We start from the raw sequence: 16,507 nt of genomic DNA, 5'->3' as shown, positions 1-16,507 counted from the left end.
TTTTTTACTTAAAGTATTCTTATTAAATACACAGAGCAAGGAGGTTTTCATCAAGGAGTATTTTTTATGCATATGATTTGAAAGGGTATTCCAGAGAAATCAATACATATTTATTACAAGTAACTAACTTAGCTAATTTTCTTAATATCACAAATTAGTTTATCTAACTGTTATATTAGGGATAAGAGGAAGCAATATATTAATATGTTAGTGATCAACATGGAGAGTGGTGTCGCTATGACACACACACAGATTTGGATGCCAAAGTCAAGAGTAAATGATGTGTAAAAGGTGCTTGAGCTAATACTATTGACAGTGAGTCTTAAGAAAGAAGATTATACGAAATTACTAAGTTAAATAATGACGGCAATATAATATGTGGCATCAAAGTGTTTGCTTCATAAAGCAAGCATGGTGTGGATAAGGTGTGGATGTGACAACACCGTAGTGCATGTTCCTTGGATCTGTCCTGCTGGTCTCTCTATTACAACATTGATGTTCAACTACTTCGGGGGAGACTTCACTTTACCCAGCTTAATCCACTCCATTTTTAAATAGCAACATGTTTAATACTCCAAATTCTATTTATCAGAACATATAAAAAGCATTTCTTGCCTACACTTTCTACACTGTCACCTAGTGCCCAGACGTATTAGGATATCATTGAAATGTGTATACTGATAGATTCTACATCTGAAGCACTAATCTTAAGTTGAGCATTGTGCCTAGGCATATTGAATTTTTTTTCACCTTAACATGTAATTTTTTGAAGAGGTTTTCCATTTGATTGATGTAAAAGTTGGTAACAGGACCAAAAAGGTTACTGATATAGAAGTCCTCCCAGACAAAAAGGTTGAGTAAAATTTCATAGAATATGAAATTTTTGATCTAGTATTGATTAGTATGAATTACTATTCAGCAATATTTAAATGAGCTAATAATCTCATTTAATAGTAAATCTTTTGGGGGGAAATTCTCCACCTCAGTAAAATACTGGTCAAAAACAAATTACCTCTTTTCTTTTCCTTTGTGTGGTTCCATCTGACTTTTCTCTTTTCAACAGCCTCATCATAATATGGGAATGTAAGTGGGTTACCCCACCACTAAGTGTCATCGTGAGGGAATAAACAAACTTTTTCTTTTACCCCAAGATAGCTTTGACATATGGTACACAATTTTGACCATAATTAAACAGCGTTTGTGGTGGGTTTAATCATCAACGCATTTATCTAAAAGTTGGTCACCTTCTTCAAAGTATAAATAGCTGTGGATCCCACTTCTTCAGCCCTCCCTTTTTCCACCATATCAGTTTAGACATTCGTCTGCTGTACAGTCATGTCCTTCAAATTCAAATGATAAAAGGAAAGGAAAAGGCCCAAACATACATACAATATATATAATGAATGATGAATCACAGAGTCTTGATGTTAATCGATCTACCGATTCTTAAAACTTCTACAAAGAATGGGCTGAGTAAGGTTGTAAGGAGTTCAAAATTTCTCGAGTAAATAAAGATAAATGATGAAGAAAGAGACAGAAACAAGTGGTGAGAGTCACCTTCCAAACATACCGCTTTTCATTATATCTCTTTATTATTAGAGGGAAGCCAAGCTGAATCATGAGTTATTTTTAGTGGTTTATCGTAATGCTTGATATAGAAACATTGATCAAAACAAATAGCAGTGACTTTGACACGTGCTATGATGCTTAATTAATACAGAATTAAAGTGATAATCAAAGGATGACGAGTAACAAATTACCTGAGGCACACCTATGAGGTATCTTTAGTTAAAGTTTCCAAAGGCATTATGATGAGGCTACTGATAGCTAGCTTGAGGTTATTCTTTTATTATGATTCTGCAGACCAAAAAAAAAAAAAAAACGAAAAACCAAAAATGAAAGCAATCTACCTCGATCACATACATAATGTTGAACTTTCTTTCCAATAATAATACTCTTACAGTAATTATTCTTGGTCCTAGAGTGGCAAATAGTGATATACATGTGAGAGTCACTCATTAGTTTCAGGGCAATATCATCCTTGTATAGATGCGAACCTGCACGTATGATGCGGTCGGGTTTAGGATGTGCACAGTCCTTTAAAAGCGGTTAGTCAGTTCAGCCTATCGATGTTGGATAGTCCAGATCTGTCCAAAATCTTGTTTATCATGGACTGTCAAATTAAGTCTAATAACCATCAAAATAACTTTGTTTAGTGCTGAGGTAGCTGGAACATTTGTACTTATTGGAGCGTAAGAAAACAGAGAAAAAAGGAGTGATTGAAGTCCAAACTAGAACTGACTTGGGAGAAACAGAGCCATAGAGCTGGAGTTGCATGGCTTGTGAGTTATGACCCAGAAAGAAAAATGCAGAAACAATAAATTTCCTCATTTACTGGTATTAACATTGAAAGGATTTGAATATGCTAAGATGTTTCCAAGAAGGGTCAATTTGATTATTTCTTCATTACAGTGACGGAGCAAATAAAGTTGATACCATATCCAAGTGGGATGATGGCGAACAGAGAAATGCATTGATCTCCTTCATATTTTTCCCTTTTGTTTTTCTCTCTGGGGAAAAACATCGAACAGCATGATTGCATAAACCAGAAAAGGCAGCGGGAGTTACGTGCAATTTGTGTAGGACCGGACCGGACCAAACCACACAAATTTATGGGCATAGGTGGGATCAAGCACTTCTGTGGTAACACAATTCAAAAAAGCATGACTTCCATTATACACATTATGGCTTCTCCAATTGCGTTGCTATTTAAAAGAAAGGACACCCATCCAATATAAATCCAAAACAACCCCTCATTAATATATACTATATATTAGTACACATTCGCATTAATAGCATTTTGCGTCTGCGTGTGACATTCTCTATTTCTTAGATATTTAATATGTACAGTATTAAATTCCAACTTGAAATCAATGTGATACAACGCATTTTAATTTTTAACACATTTTTTAACTTTTAATTAGATTTGAATAAACAGGAGATCCAAATCCCCACCCTATCCACTATAATTGGGGTTAGTGGGTGTTATTAGCAAAGGATGATCAAGTTGGTAGCTATATTGGAACTTTCACTTTAAATCCCTCTCCTAGAACAAACAATGAGTAATCTGCTTCTCCCACCACAACAATGTTGTGGGCGTGTAACGAGTTTCATAATTTTTTTTGGGGCCTGAACATAATTCGTTTATTTTCTTCTGAAATCGAAATTATTGTTGTTAAAAAATAGTGATTATCTTCTGAAATCGAAATCAACATGAAATCAAACTGAAAACCATGAAAGAAAAACTACTATTGCAGAAGCTGCATATTTTGGTGTTGGAAATTAACTTAGACTTCTTTCTTTTTACTAATTTTATTTTAAGGGGGTGTTTGCATTCACGTTTGGACACCAAAACGTGCGATTCAAATGGCAAACGGTGCTTTTTCAGAAAATGTAGTGTTTGGCACAGTGTTTATATAATCTGACTTTTAGATCTCAAATGGACTTATGGAAGAAGCTATTTAATCCTGCTTTGACCGGTGGAAAGTAACAGTGCCGTGGAAAGGTAGCATTTTTTTAATTTCTTTCTAATAATAAATTAATTTTTTTATTTTAAATGATTTTATTTTGAATATTTTTTTACAATTGTCACATTATATACATTTAATAGTAAATATGTACTACCTCTCATCCTTAATATAAGAGCTAGTTAATTAATTTGGAAAGACTAAGAAAGTTAGTTAAATTAGTTATTTATAATAAATAGTTATTGTTTTATATTTAGAAGCAAATTTAATATCAAAACTAACTCTTATACTAAGGACTGAAGGTAGTATTACTTAATAAAATTCATGTCCTTTTTGTTCATTTAACATATAAACTAACTTTTTTATTAGTCATCCAAACAAGTTTACATTTCTCAAACTGACTTTTTTACAAAATCCAATCCAAACATAAATCACATTATCCTATCTGACTTTTACCCAATCTGACTTTTGTCAGATTGAAAAAAAATTATTTCTCCCACCGCTAATCCAAACACACCCTTTAATTCTACTTCCAATTTGAATTCAACTTATTTCAAAGCAATTTTCACCTGCACCAAAGGTACACAAAACTTTGGTAAAGCAATTTTCACCTGCACAAAGGTACACAAAACTTTGGTCCCAAAAAAAAAAGGTATACAAAATAATTCAGATCTGAATTTGCAAGCAAGCTTCCGTGTGGTCATGTACGTACATTATAAAGACAAATCATAGTGTGAACATTTGATGTATATATGCAGAAATTTTGCTCTGTCTTAACCTTTAGTTCAGCTTATCATGATTATTATATTCAAGTAACATTATTGTGTGAACGTTTGATTATTATTTGATGTGTTGGTTTTAGTCCCATCAAGATGGTGTAATAATTTCAATCACTCGGAGCCATCTCTCTCGCCGTTGAAAGGGGAAGATAACTGTAATTGGGATGTCACATGCTTACATATTTGATGCATATCAACTGGTTTGCATGCTCTTGGTTTTGCTCCTCAGAAATGCAATTACTTGTTGCGTTGCCTTTGACCCTTCACAAAGGTCTTGGCGGTTGTGCCAAGTTCATGTCCTTCATTCTGACAAACGTGCGCGGGGCGTGAGTGAGACTCTTCAAAATTTTGAAGAACTTGTGGATTTTAACAAAAATAGGCGAAAGTTAAGGGCTCAGGATGCAATTCCTTCGCAGACATCTTGAGCTGGAATCTCAAGTTTGTGACGCTGGTTTGTGGTTTTTGAATCCACACACACACACACACACACACACACACACACACACACACACACATACATGGAGGTCCTCGACAGTGTGAGTCTCATTTATGAAATATATTCAAGCAGAATGCGTATATAAAAACATATGAACATAAGTAATATACGTTCTAGATGCATCCCCTGCATTCCCCTTCGCAATAAACAGACATTAATAAAAAGCCATCAAACCACCTATTTGGTTATTTCCATGCCAAAAGAATTTGATCTGAATTAACCAGTAGCTGGCACTTTCTATTTCATGATAAAGCCAAATGGGAAGCCTTAACTATTCATAAATAAACACTCTAGCTATCAGTTCAAAAAATTAGAGCAAAAAAACTTGATGAAACTGAAACCTAACCCTATCAATCAGTGCGCGCACACATGCACACACACATATATATTCACAGATATAGCTTTCAGAGAGACAAGTGATGTTACAATACATTTTCGTCGCTGCTATAGTCCTCCAACAACTCTACTGACTAATGCACAAATTTTCAGCTGAGACAAACATTTGGATCTTCTTCATCAGAGTCAAACTCAACCTGCTAGTAGAAAAACAGACATAAATGGCTATATTTTACCTCATCAGACAAATAAGTTAACCAATCACTAAGTAGTAAAGGGTAACACTAGTCTCGTGAAAGCAGGGCGCTTCAAAAAAAAAAAAAAAGAAGAAAGAAAGAAAGTCTTGAGGCATTAAGTGAAATCAAATAAGCAAATGCTGATATTTAGATTGTCAGCCTGCCATTCAATTCCAGATTCAAAATAGACAATTTATGATTTAGAAGGGTGGGATGGGGGGTGGAAGGAACTCACATTTTCATCTTTATACCATTTGCCATGACCGTCACGCTTCCAACCTGCAGCAGTAAACTTGAGTTCTCTCTCTCTCCGTTCCCAATAATCCAAATGATGCTGTATAACCGGCTTGTTATCTTCCACTCGCGCAGGAGATGAGCAGCTTTCAGTTGATGCACTTGCTATGTGACCTGTGTTTGATAGCTCCTTTTTACTTCTATTTTCCATTTGTTGCTGAGATTTGTCAGAAAGTATTTCGCAAACAGCCTTTTTTGTCTGTTCAATCAAAGGCTTGCCACTGCTGGCTGACCTAAGCTTTTGGTTGCAATTACTAGATTTGGCAGTGTCAGCAGATGAGGCTGACAATGCAATTCTCTTATTTATTTCATTCTGTTTCATCAAATCTCTTTCCTTCAGTCTTGATGCTGCAGCAAGGTGACGTGATCCCTTGTTGTGCATCTAAAAAAGAAAAAAAGTTCCAACAATCAGAGACTGAGTCTTTCACAGATCAACAAGCATATAAGAAAGATGTCTTCAAACTTTACATCCTTCATCGTCTCTAAAGAAGCTCTAATCCTCTCTTGTGAACAACATAATCATGAAAATAATGAGCATATACACACTAAACAGCATCATACATGCAGGCGAATGCACATACATGAATGATGAATGCCAATATTAGCCCACACGGTCAATGATGGGATATTTAAAATAATACACATATTCTGTCAATTACATTTTGCTACCCCATATCAGGCCTTTTTTACCTATTGCCAGGGTAACTAATATCTTAATCCAAATGCCTAAATATATATTTCTCTGAGGCAATTCTAAAATCCATATACCAAATACACCCTTGATTACAAAGTATAGCTAAAATATATGAGGTGCAAAGTAGAGAAGTTCTTGGTATTGGGACCAAGGGATTGGACTGGAACCAGCATTGGAGGCATTCATCCAACCTAACAAGAAACAAAAATCATATGAAAGAACGGCACATATACTATTCATCATCACTAAAGATTGAAGAAAGTTGATCACAAAAACAAGCAGCCATCTATATGATGGAGATTGCTCAAATAAAACTTAAACCTTCGCAAAAGGAAACAAGGTTGTCCTCCATCTTATTCATTATTCAGCACACAATTTCTATAAAAGCACTTAATGCTGATCATTCATGCAACTCCCACGTAACTGAGGAACAACCACTCATTTCTTTTTGAGTTTATTTCGTCAAATATAAATAATGTAGTACATGATCTCCACCTCCCCCACAAAAAAAAAAAAAAAAAGGGTTCTCCAGACTTATTCACTAGAAAAAGCCGAAAGGATGAACTGCAAACTAGCTTTACAAGCGTGATCAATACAATCAGTCATACATACAATGAGCAGCATAAATCCTACGGTGCAAGAATCACTGTTTCCCGAAGCATTTAATATGAGAGCCCATGTAACTATGCTCCTTTCTTCCACATTGGCGGCTTCTTCGTCTTCTTTTAGCAGAATAAAAGGAGAAAGAAGAAACCTCACACCCAGAAGGAAGTAAAAATAAAAGAAATAAACAAACGGAGGAAATTAGCCATAAGGGGCCACGCAGAAGTTTATTACTATCAATTCGGTGGTAAAACAGTAAAACACCACAGTCACATCCGGGCGTCCAAATTCCATTTCGAAGTGAATTGGAAGAAAATAGCGCGAAAAAGAATAGAGTGAAATACGAACCGAGAGCATGAGAGGAGTATCGAGGATGGGATTGTGGGGGCAGACGAGGCAGGCGTATTTGCCGTTAGCGAGCTTCTTGAAGGCAGAGCCATTAATCCCCTCCACAAGCAGATCGTCAACCCTCCTTTTCCTGTATTGCGCTTCCCTTGCCCAGCTATCTCCTCCGAACACACTCATTCTGATGGAAGTTGGAACTCACATGGGATGACGGACCTCTCCTATCGAACCTAAGTCAAATCAAAATAATTATCATTTGTCAAACTCAAAGCTCTCCTCAAATTTTCAGGTGATAATAATCGTTTTTTCAGGTATTTAATTACTTATTAGTAGTATTTTTTTGTTGTTGGGAATTGTAAGTTATTTTTATTTTGAGTATCAATAAAGCATTTGGAAAAAAAATGGTATAACTAAGTCGCTTATTAAACTTTATTAAAATAAGCATAACTTGTTTGAAAAAAGAAAACTTTGATTTTTTTTTCTTTTTATGTGATAAACTCAAACCATCCATATGAAAATTATCACTCATTTAGTTTTTAATATAGGATCTAATTGGAAAGTTGATATTGATCCTATATATATAAGACTTATTTAGTTATTTCACATATTTATCAATTTTTTTAAATTAATTCTATTAATATTTTCTTAACAATGATAGGAAAAGAATTAAGAAAGATATTTGAGATTATTTTTTAAAAAAATCATATTAACTAATTTAATTAATATCTTTAATATATTTAAATTAGTTAATTATGTCTTATATTAAAAAAAATACAAAATACTTGGATTAATTCGGACACCAATGCGATTTTGTCCAAAATGAGATGGTAAAGAAAGCCCTTTCGAAGCAATCTGATCTCACTTTAATTTCAAGCTCCTTTAACTTTCTTTTCAAAGGGATTTGTTGAGCATTATATTTTACTAAACAATAAAGTGTATGTTCACCAAAATAATATGAAAGTGGTTTTATCTTAAAGATTATAATGTTTCAAAATGATACTACAAGTCCTAATTATAAGAGCCAGTTGACTAATTTGAGGAGATTAAGAAAGTAAGTTGAGTTAGTTATTTGTCCTAAATAGGTGTTGTCTTTTCTAAAATATCCTTGCTAATCAAGTATATTAACTAGAACTATAATTATTAGAATGACTATCTTAGAAAAAATTAAGTAAATATGAGAGATAAAGTGGATTGGGATCTTATATTTAGTACCAAAATAAAAATTAAATAGGGTCTTATATTAAGGACCGGAAGTAGTACCAGCTAGCTAGATTCTTTTTCTCGCATAACGCACATATTAGGACTTAAACTGAGTCTTTAGAGGAGTTTTGAACTAAGAAAAAATATTTTCAAAAAATAATTTCATACAAATGAAACAAAACCCTTCTTATATATTTATTTTATATACTGTGAAATTACTTTTAAAATCACTGTTTGTCACAAACTAAAATAAAAATTTTCTCATATATTTACTTCATACATTGTAAAATTAGTTTTAAAATTTTCATCCAAACATTTTTTTTAGCTAGGTAAGTAGTGTAAGAAAGCAAAACGACGGGATGTGTAAATGAAGTTCGTCATCATCTACTTTAAAGTGAACTTTGGTCTTGCTAATCAAGCTCACACATGGTACAAATATTGATCGGGTTAAACGAAATCACCAATCCACAGGTGTAGAGCACGAAGCACTCAAACGAGACTTAGCTTCTGTGTATATAACAGTGAGTTCAACACTGACAAGCCCTTTTTACATATATCAATTACAGTGTCCCCAGAAGAGTGTAATTCAGATGTTTGGCCTTATTTTGAGTAGAACTATATTCAACAGAGATGAAACATATTGCTTTATTTATGCTTGGATGTATAAGTGACGTGTATCTATAAAGCGTAACTTGCTATAATGGATGTAGAGTATATGTATTGTGTTCATCTATATCATGGACGGGACTGGGAAAATTGCCAAGGCCAGGGGGTGAAAGGGCGAATCATGGGGAAGACGGCGAACTTCATGAGACCATTCCTGCAATGGAAGCCATTTCTCTCGCCACATGCAAAGTAATGAGGCTTCCACTTCTTGATGACGAACCTGAACCCTTGCCCTCCACCCTGTTTGGGATTCGCCACCATCTTCGCTCTCTTCAGGTCACAGCTCATGAAGCTCCTCAAGTCCGAGAACATGTACACGCTGTGTGGGAACGACGTCGCGTTTGGAGCATCATACTTGAACACTACACACACATTCTGTATCAGTTCAATTCATCACTGAATTCTAGAAGATATATATAAAATAGTGGCTATGAAGAAGGAGAGGACTCACCGAGGGTATCGTTGAGGTAGAAGGGCCCATTCTTCATGGCCCAGTCAGTGTAGTTGAAGCCGAAGTGCCAATTCTGAGAGCCACCCACCACAACGGTGTTGGATTGAGGCTGTGTTTTGTTCATATGATTAAAGTTCCACCAGTCTGTGTAGTTGAAATTGCTGCCCCAGTTCCAGAACCAGTCCTTGTTGCCCATGCTCACTCCAAACAGGGAAGAAGCAGTAATTATGAGGACTAACGCTGCAAGCTTCGCGGCCATGATCGTCCTATTATTACTCAACTATCAAAAGATCAGAATGGTTTGGTTGGTGATGTTGGGATTGAACATTGAAGCTTATTACAAGTGTTCTTTTATAAGGGGGGAAATGTGTGAAGCATGTAATTAATGGAGTCTTGTGGTGCAAGATGGCCTAATTTACCTTTCTCCATCAATTTGTCTAATGTGGGTTGGTAGGACTTGTTGCTATACGACTGCACGTTGCATAGGTAAACGTTCACTTACAAGGTTTTTTTTCAAATGCTAGAGCCTTCCACTGGGAGTAGATTATTACTATACTGTACGGTATACACAATATCTGTAATTCAGTAATCAAGAAATTGCAGCCACATATACACTTTGATGTTTCTCTTCAATTTCAGTGTTTCTCCTAATTTAAAGTAAAAAAAAATTGCAATCCATTCCTGTTGTTTAGCTCCCCAAATGGATGAGATATATTATACTCCTCTGCTCCTTAATATAGAACTCAATTCTTGAGTTGGTTTTTGTCCTAAATATAAGACTCATTTATCATATTTATCAATTTTCTCTAAATTACCCCTATGAATACTCCCTCAATCATGATCAAATAGAAGAGGGAGAGGAGGTATTAAGAAAAATGATTATGGTGTTTTAGAAAAAATGTGTCACTTTTCTTATACTTAACTAATTTACCTAACTTCCTTAATCTAATCAAATTAGTTAAATGGGTCTTATATTAAGAACCGGAAGAATATTGTTTAGCATTGAAACAACTCTTTCAAGTAAGGGAAGGTGAAAGGGTTTCAAACCACCAATAAACAGTTATTTTATTTATAAATAGTAGTGAATTAGGCTTAGAAGGTTTTTGCCACCAAATTATTTCATCTTTCTGGTCGGCCAAACTTCAATGGAGGTCGCCTTGTATGTATACAAATCTCAAAACACATTCAACGCACAACTAGAAAGCACAGGCTATGATACCGCAGATTTAACTGAAACATTTGGGTTGCCAATTAATTAATTTGGTCAAATTTATTAGGCCTACGAATAGAGACGAAAAAGTTTTTCATTCTTCACAGTTCACACCCCCGTATGAGTGATGACGAATTTATGACGTTTGTTAAGATAATTATTTCAATATATTCTCTCTACCAAAGATCACTAAATATTTCTCTGGTCCTTAATATAAGATTTAAGTTAAGGAAGTTAGGTAAGTTAGTTAATTATAAGAAAAGTAACATATTTTTCTTAAAACACCATAATTATCTTTCTTAATATTCCTCTCCCTCTTCTACTTGATTTAGGTTGAGGGAGTATCCATAGGAACAATTTAGAGAAAACTGATAAATATAAAAAATGGGTCTTATATTTAGGACCAAAACCAACTCAAAAATTGGGTTTTATATTAAGGACTGGAGGAGTATTTATTAAAAAAATTGTCAAAATAAATTATTTCCAAACACAATCGTCTTTGGCCACGGGGGATGGTGACGCGTCATGCTGAGGCTTTCCTTACGTCACTGAAAATTACCATCAAACGATCACGAGTAGGATGTCGTTTTGACGGACGCCGATTTTAGTGTCGTTCCCGCCATACGACTCTGGTGATGCGCCAGAAAAGTAGAAAACATTGAAATTGAAACTGAAACAATCGTGGGAGTTCACTCTCTCAACTCAGCTCTCATCGCTCTATTTAGAAGTTGCAACAGAGTTAAACATAGGAATGGCTCCGCCCAAAGCGACGATTCGGACGATATCGCAGGAAGCATTTGATGAAATGGTGAAGGAGAACATGGACGACCTTGGAATGGATCCTGCTGAGGCTCTCCAGGACGCCATAGAAACTCTTAGACTCCAAGGCGTGGATCTATCAGGTATGAGCCTCGCTACATCCCGGGTTTTAATATTTCTTACATCCATTTCGTTACCAAGGAAATGCGAATTTCTGGGAAATCACATTAGACCAGGAAATGAAATCAATCCAGTGGTTTTTTCCTTATTAATTTTCTTGAGTTTGCCGCTTTAGCTAGCTGGGAAGATGTTTCTGTGACTGAGCTAAGCGCGCGATAAGTTAACTCCAATATTTAATAAAGTATATCATCTCTTAATTACCAGGCATCATTACTTGCGTTCCGGGAGAGAGTGAGGTGAAAGACAACCCCGTCATCCAGTGTTTGGATAGTTTAAAGCAACTGGAATCTAGATTGGGGGATCAGATCGGCGATAAGGATTTGGATGTGATGGTGGAACTGTTTGATAAGTTTACCGAGGTCTGTAATGTCGAAGGATCTGGGAATGCAGCTGTTGCTGCAAAGAATGGCAGCGTGGAATTGGTTTGTTCTGCATGTTCCAAAATACCCAAGGGATGTGACCGTGCTCTGGTTTCAGCTCTGAAGACTATGGCATCGTTGCTCCACGGTGAGATATTTGCGCTGAAATCTAACATACATCTCCGATTCATCTGATCAGATAAGGTTGCTTAGTTGCGTCTTGCGTGTGGTAAATTACGTTGTTTCAGCTGATTTGGAAACTCATGTCCTTTTGTTTTACTTGCTTTCTTTATTGGGGAAAGTAAACGTGCTTCCAGTGAGTGTTGTTCCTTTTGGACATATTTTGTTATTCATGTCTCAGTAAAATTTTGGGATGTTGATTATGGAAGTAAAGTCTCAGAATGTATGAATTAATATATTTAATGGCTTATCACTGCCTTAGTTATTTTTACTGATAATTGGAGCTTTATCTATAATTAATGGTGAGACATGAGTTCTAATAATTACTATATGTAGCGTGCTTGGTAGTAATAAAAAAATTTGTAATTTAAGATACTTAGACAGATGTATGAGGTTATGGGAAACTTGAAGGAAAATGGGAAGGAGGTATAAAAGAGAGGAAAGAGAGAGGAGAAACACCCCCCCCCCCAAATTTATTAAAAAAAGGAAAAGGGAAAAATAAAGCAAGGGAGAGAGAATGATCTCATTCAAGTGACCAGCAGATTTTCGTCCCTAAGCAGATAGGTAACCCAGAGTTCTGGTCCTACATGTGTCAAAAGACCTGGCCAATAGCACACCTTTGTGAGATCTCATTCCTTATTCCTTGCAAGGCAGTACTGACATATTTGCTCTTTAATGGCAGCGTTCTCTGGCATATCATACTCATATTATTGCTTGTCCGAGCAAGACCCTTCATGGTTGTTGCTACTTGTACTGTGTAATCAACAAATCGCATAGCATATTAACTGAATTTTAGTTCATATTTCCGGCTTTTTCTGTGCTTCATCATGTTTTTGACAAGGTAGTTTTATAATCCTTGTCGCTGCAGATGTTCAAAGCACCGGAATATTTCAGAGCAGTAATGGACCGAGCATTGTAATTGGTATCCTAAATGATAATAAGCAGAATGTTGACATCTTAAATGATGGTTTTGGTGTGGTGGCTTCAGCTGCAACGGGTAATGAAATTGTCAAAGAGGCTTTCGTGATCTTAAAAGTTGATGAGCTAATTATGGAAATCATGTCCATGCATAAGAATGTCAGCATCCCAAGCTTATATGATGCTATTCGTGTACTTCTAACTGCCGATGATAATCGAGTCGTAGCTTCTCAAGTAAGTCAATGCTTTATTCAAGAAAGCACATATTTTTAAAACTTTTAGAAATGACACACCCTTTTACGTGATGATGAAAATAAAACACAAACCTGACTTGGTGGATAGCAACTGGGATTTTTCTACAATTCAAGTCATTCAAAATCACTAATTTATAAGCTCTCCAATTATGTGTACTTTGTGACTTGAAGTATCTAATACATTCACAATTCAGGTTTATGGGTATGCACGAAAATTTGCCAAGATTGGGATTGCAGAAGCCCTTGTCGACTCACTACATTCAGGACTTACCTCTCCTGGCCTAGTTTCGGCAAGCATTGCTTTAAAAGCCATAGCTGTAAATGTGAGTGAGCAAAATCCTATCATATGCCAAGCATGAAAAGTTGATTTAGTATTAAACTTTTTTGCTTTAGTAGAGTGATAGTGAAGTTCTTTGTTATAATCCATTACACTTGGTTTAATGATATACAAGTCCTTTCTTGCTTGGGCTTACTTGACCGCGGCAAAACATGAGCCTGCATTGTCTGTGTTGTTTCGGTTGAGTGTTTATGGTTTCATGTTGCAGGATGAAATATGCAGATCTATTGCTGAAAAGGGAGGTATTGATGCCTTACTCAGATGCATAGATGACAGTGGCAAGCAAGGCAACAAAGGAGTGGCCAGAGTCTGCTGCTCCTTGCTTTCAAAGGTATGGGCCAAAAGCTTCTCCTTTTTGTTGAATAGGCTGCATGTTAAATACATCACCTTCTCTGGCCGGCAAAAATAACAGGATTTTCTATTTCCGTAGTGGTTCTTTGTAAGGTTTTGTGCCCTCTCTTTTGACCATTATGTGGTTATTGATTATATTTTTATTTTGGAATATATAGATCTTATAGATTTTACAACTCCACTTGATTGTTGATCGACGACTGAGTATGCATTTACACTCAAGTCGTAAGTTCACCTGAATTTATTAGTTCGTCATATATGATAAAATGTCGGGCATAACGCATTTTTTTTTGGCAAATATAGAAGCTTCTGAAATGTATGGGCTCCGCAAAAGCTGATCTAAGGAGGGATATGTTCCGTATATTTCCTTCTATCTTTAGTTTTCTTATAAATTTGGACAAGCCGCAGCAATATTTCGACTGCTGTTCTTATTTTTATCTTATAACGTATCAGTTCATATTTTTCATAATATGATGATTGGGTATTGTAGGACTCCTCTTTGAAGCTGATGTAAATTTTAATTTTTTTATTGATCAGTTGGCAGGAAGTGATGCGAACAAGAGTGCAGTTGTTGAAAAGGGAGGTATGGATAGACTAATAAAACTTTCAGCAAGGTTTGCCGAAGACCCTTCTGTGTTGCAAGAGGTGAGAAACTGCAATACCTGTAAAGTGAGACTGCCCAATAGAGTTCCAATCATCAGTCTAAACCATTTCTCATTCCCTACTAGATATTATGAATAATTTAATACATGCAATCTTTATTCCATTATGGTTTAACCTTTGCTGCTCCTCCTTTCCCGGTCAATATTATGAATATAGCATCACCTGATGGTTTTGATGTGGTTTTTGTGGCACAGATTATGTCTATTATTACTGTGCTTTCATTGAGATCCCCGGACAATGCTGCCCGTGCCGTTGAAGCTGGTGCTGGTGACCTTGCTATTCAAGCCATGCAGAAGTTTCCCGCAGCACAGCAATTGCAGAGAAATTCCTGTTTTATGATCAGAAATCTTGCAGTGAGAAACCCTGAAAACAGGCAAGACTTTCATCTTTCTTCCCCCTCTTCCTTCTGTTGCTTTCAAAATATTTCTCTTTTAGCACTTTTGTACAACGCGTAGCGTAGCTTTAGCTCGAGATTGCTATCAACTTGCACTTTCTGTTTGACAGGACCGCTCTGCTTAATAGTGGGGTCGAGAAATTCATACGCAAGGCCAAGCAAAACCATGACAGCTGTAAGGACGCAGCTACCGATGCGCTGAGGGATTTGGGGCTTGATGATTACAACCTGTAGCTCATACATTTTTGATTCGATGTGTTCCTTTTTTTTGAGAGGGTCTCAACGTCAGTGTGGGACAGCCAGTATTTTTAACATCTCCGCTACAATATGATATATGCGTTACAAAATACTTTGTACAAAGCTGAGGGTGAAGGATATTTTACTCAAAAATCGTATAGCTGTCTGTCAGAAATCAGAGATCAGATATCCATTATTTGGTTCGGTCTGGATTTTCTATTTTGCTTCCCTTTTTTTTCTTCCCCCCCAACTTCCATTGTGCTTTCTCTTTATAAGAAACTCTCCATTATGACATATTTAACTAATTTAATTAAATTAAAAAAATTAAATAAGTTAGTTAATTATAAAAAATATTATTTTTTAAACACTATAATTATCTTTCTTAATATTTTCATTTCCTCTCCTATTTAATTATAATTGATGGAGTATCAATAAGGATAATTTAAAAAAAATTGATAAATATAAAAAATAGATCATATATTTAGAATCAAAATTAATTCAAGAATTAGGTTTTTTATAAAAAACTGAAGTAGTTTGAGAAAAAGTAATAAATACAATATATAAAAAAATATAGTATTTTATATTTAACATCAAAATAAATTTCACAAATAGTTTTTATATTTAAGACAGAAAAGAGCATATAAAAATAAAAAAGTGCATGTGCACCTATCATCTTGAATTGTATTTTGAGGTCTTAAGCTGTAATGTAATTTTGTCCCTACTATATTGCAAATGAGAAATTTTTATCCTGATAGTCTCATCATGAGGTTATCTTAGTCCTGTCAGGACTAGACAGGATATAAGAGAAGACGAGTTTAATTTTTTTAATAGACTAATGTAATTTGAATTTGATTTTTTTTATGTTGTAATATTTGTTTTTTTAATTGGGCTTCTGAAAATAAAAATACTAAAAATATTATATAAAAAGTTTAATTATATAATATAAAAACAATATTGTACAAAAAATTATCATAAAAAAACATTATATAATGACTTTATAAATTATTTTATTAGGGAAGGAATTTTATTAAGATAATA

The 16,507-nt window shown here is 35.2% G+C and overlaps 3 protein-coding genes across 3 annotated transcripts; 1 reads left to right on the top strand and 2 right to left on the bottom strand.

The window, feature by feature from the left end:
- Positions 1 to 4,960: 4,960 nt before the first annotated feature.
- On the bottom strand, positions 4,961 to 7,538 carry LOC114723798 (sodium channel modifier 1-like). Its single transcript, XM_028910035.1, has 3 exons — positions 7,314 to 7,538; positions 5,610 to 6,050; positions 4,961 to 5,335 (listed from the first exon to the last, which is right to left on the bottom strand). Exons 1-3 carry the CDS (start codon positions 7,488 to 7,490, stop codon positions 5,288 to 5,290), a joined length of 666 nt encoding a protein of 221 aa, XP_028765868.1. The 5' UTR covers positions 7,491 to 7,538; the 3' UTR covers positions 4,961 to 5,287.
- Positions 7,539 to 8,897: 1,359 nt separating this feature from the next.
- On the bottom strand, positions 8,898 to 9,955 carry LOC114723807 (uncharacterized). Its single transcript, XM_028910047.1, has 2 exons — positions 9,628 to 9,955; positions 8,898 to 9,538 (listed from the first exon to the last, which is right to left on the bottom strand). Exons 1-2 carry the CDS (start codon positions 9,884 to 9,886, stop codon positions 9,246 to 9,248), a joined length of 552 nt encoding a protein of 183 aa, XP_028765880.1. The 5' UTR covers positions 9,887 to 9,955; the 3' UTR covers positions 8,898 to 9,245.
- Positions 9,956 to 11,524: 1,569 nt separating this feature from the next.
- On the top strand, positions 11,525 to 15,622 carry LOC114723806 (armadillo repeat-containing protein 6). The gene is made up of 8 exons (XM_028910046.1): positions 11,525 to 11,739; positions 11,981 to 12,283; positions 13,184 to 13,467; positions 13,682 to 13,810; positions 14,033 to 14,155; positions 14,713 to 14,820; positions 15,033 to 15,211; positions 15,343 to 15,622. Exons 1-8 carry the CDS (start codon positions 11,589 to 11,591, stop codon positions 15,464 to 15,466), a joined length of 1,401 nt encoding a protein of 466 aa, XP_028765879.1. The 5' UTR covers positions 11,525 to 11,588; the 3' UTR covers positions 15,467 to 15,622.
- The last annotated feature ends 885 nt before the right edge of the window (positions 15,623 to 16,507 follow it).

Source organism: Neltuma alba, unplaced genomic scaffold (genome assembly GCF_004799145.2).
Source record: "Neltuma alba isolate B1F8T4 unplaced genomic scaffold, ASM479914v2 tig00012154_pilon, whole genome shotgun sequence".
Lineage (NCBI taxonomy): Eukaryota > Viridiplantae > Streptophyta > Magnoliopsida > Fabales > Fabaceae > Neltuma > Neltuma alba.
The sequence above is the reverse complement of the archived record's forward strand: the minus strand, read 5'-3'. Positions and strand labels throughout refer to the sequence as shown.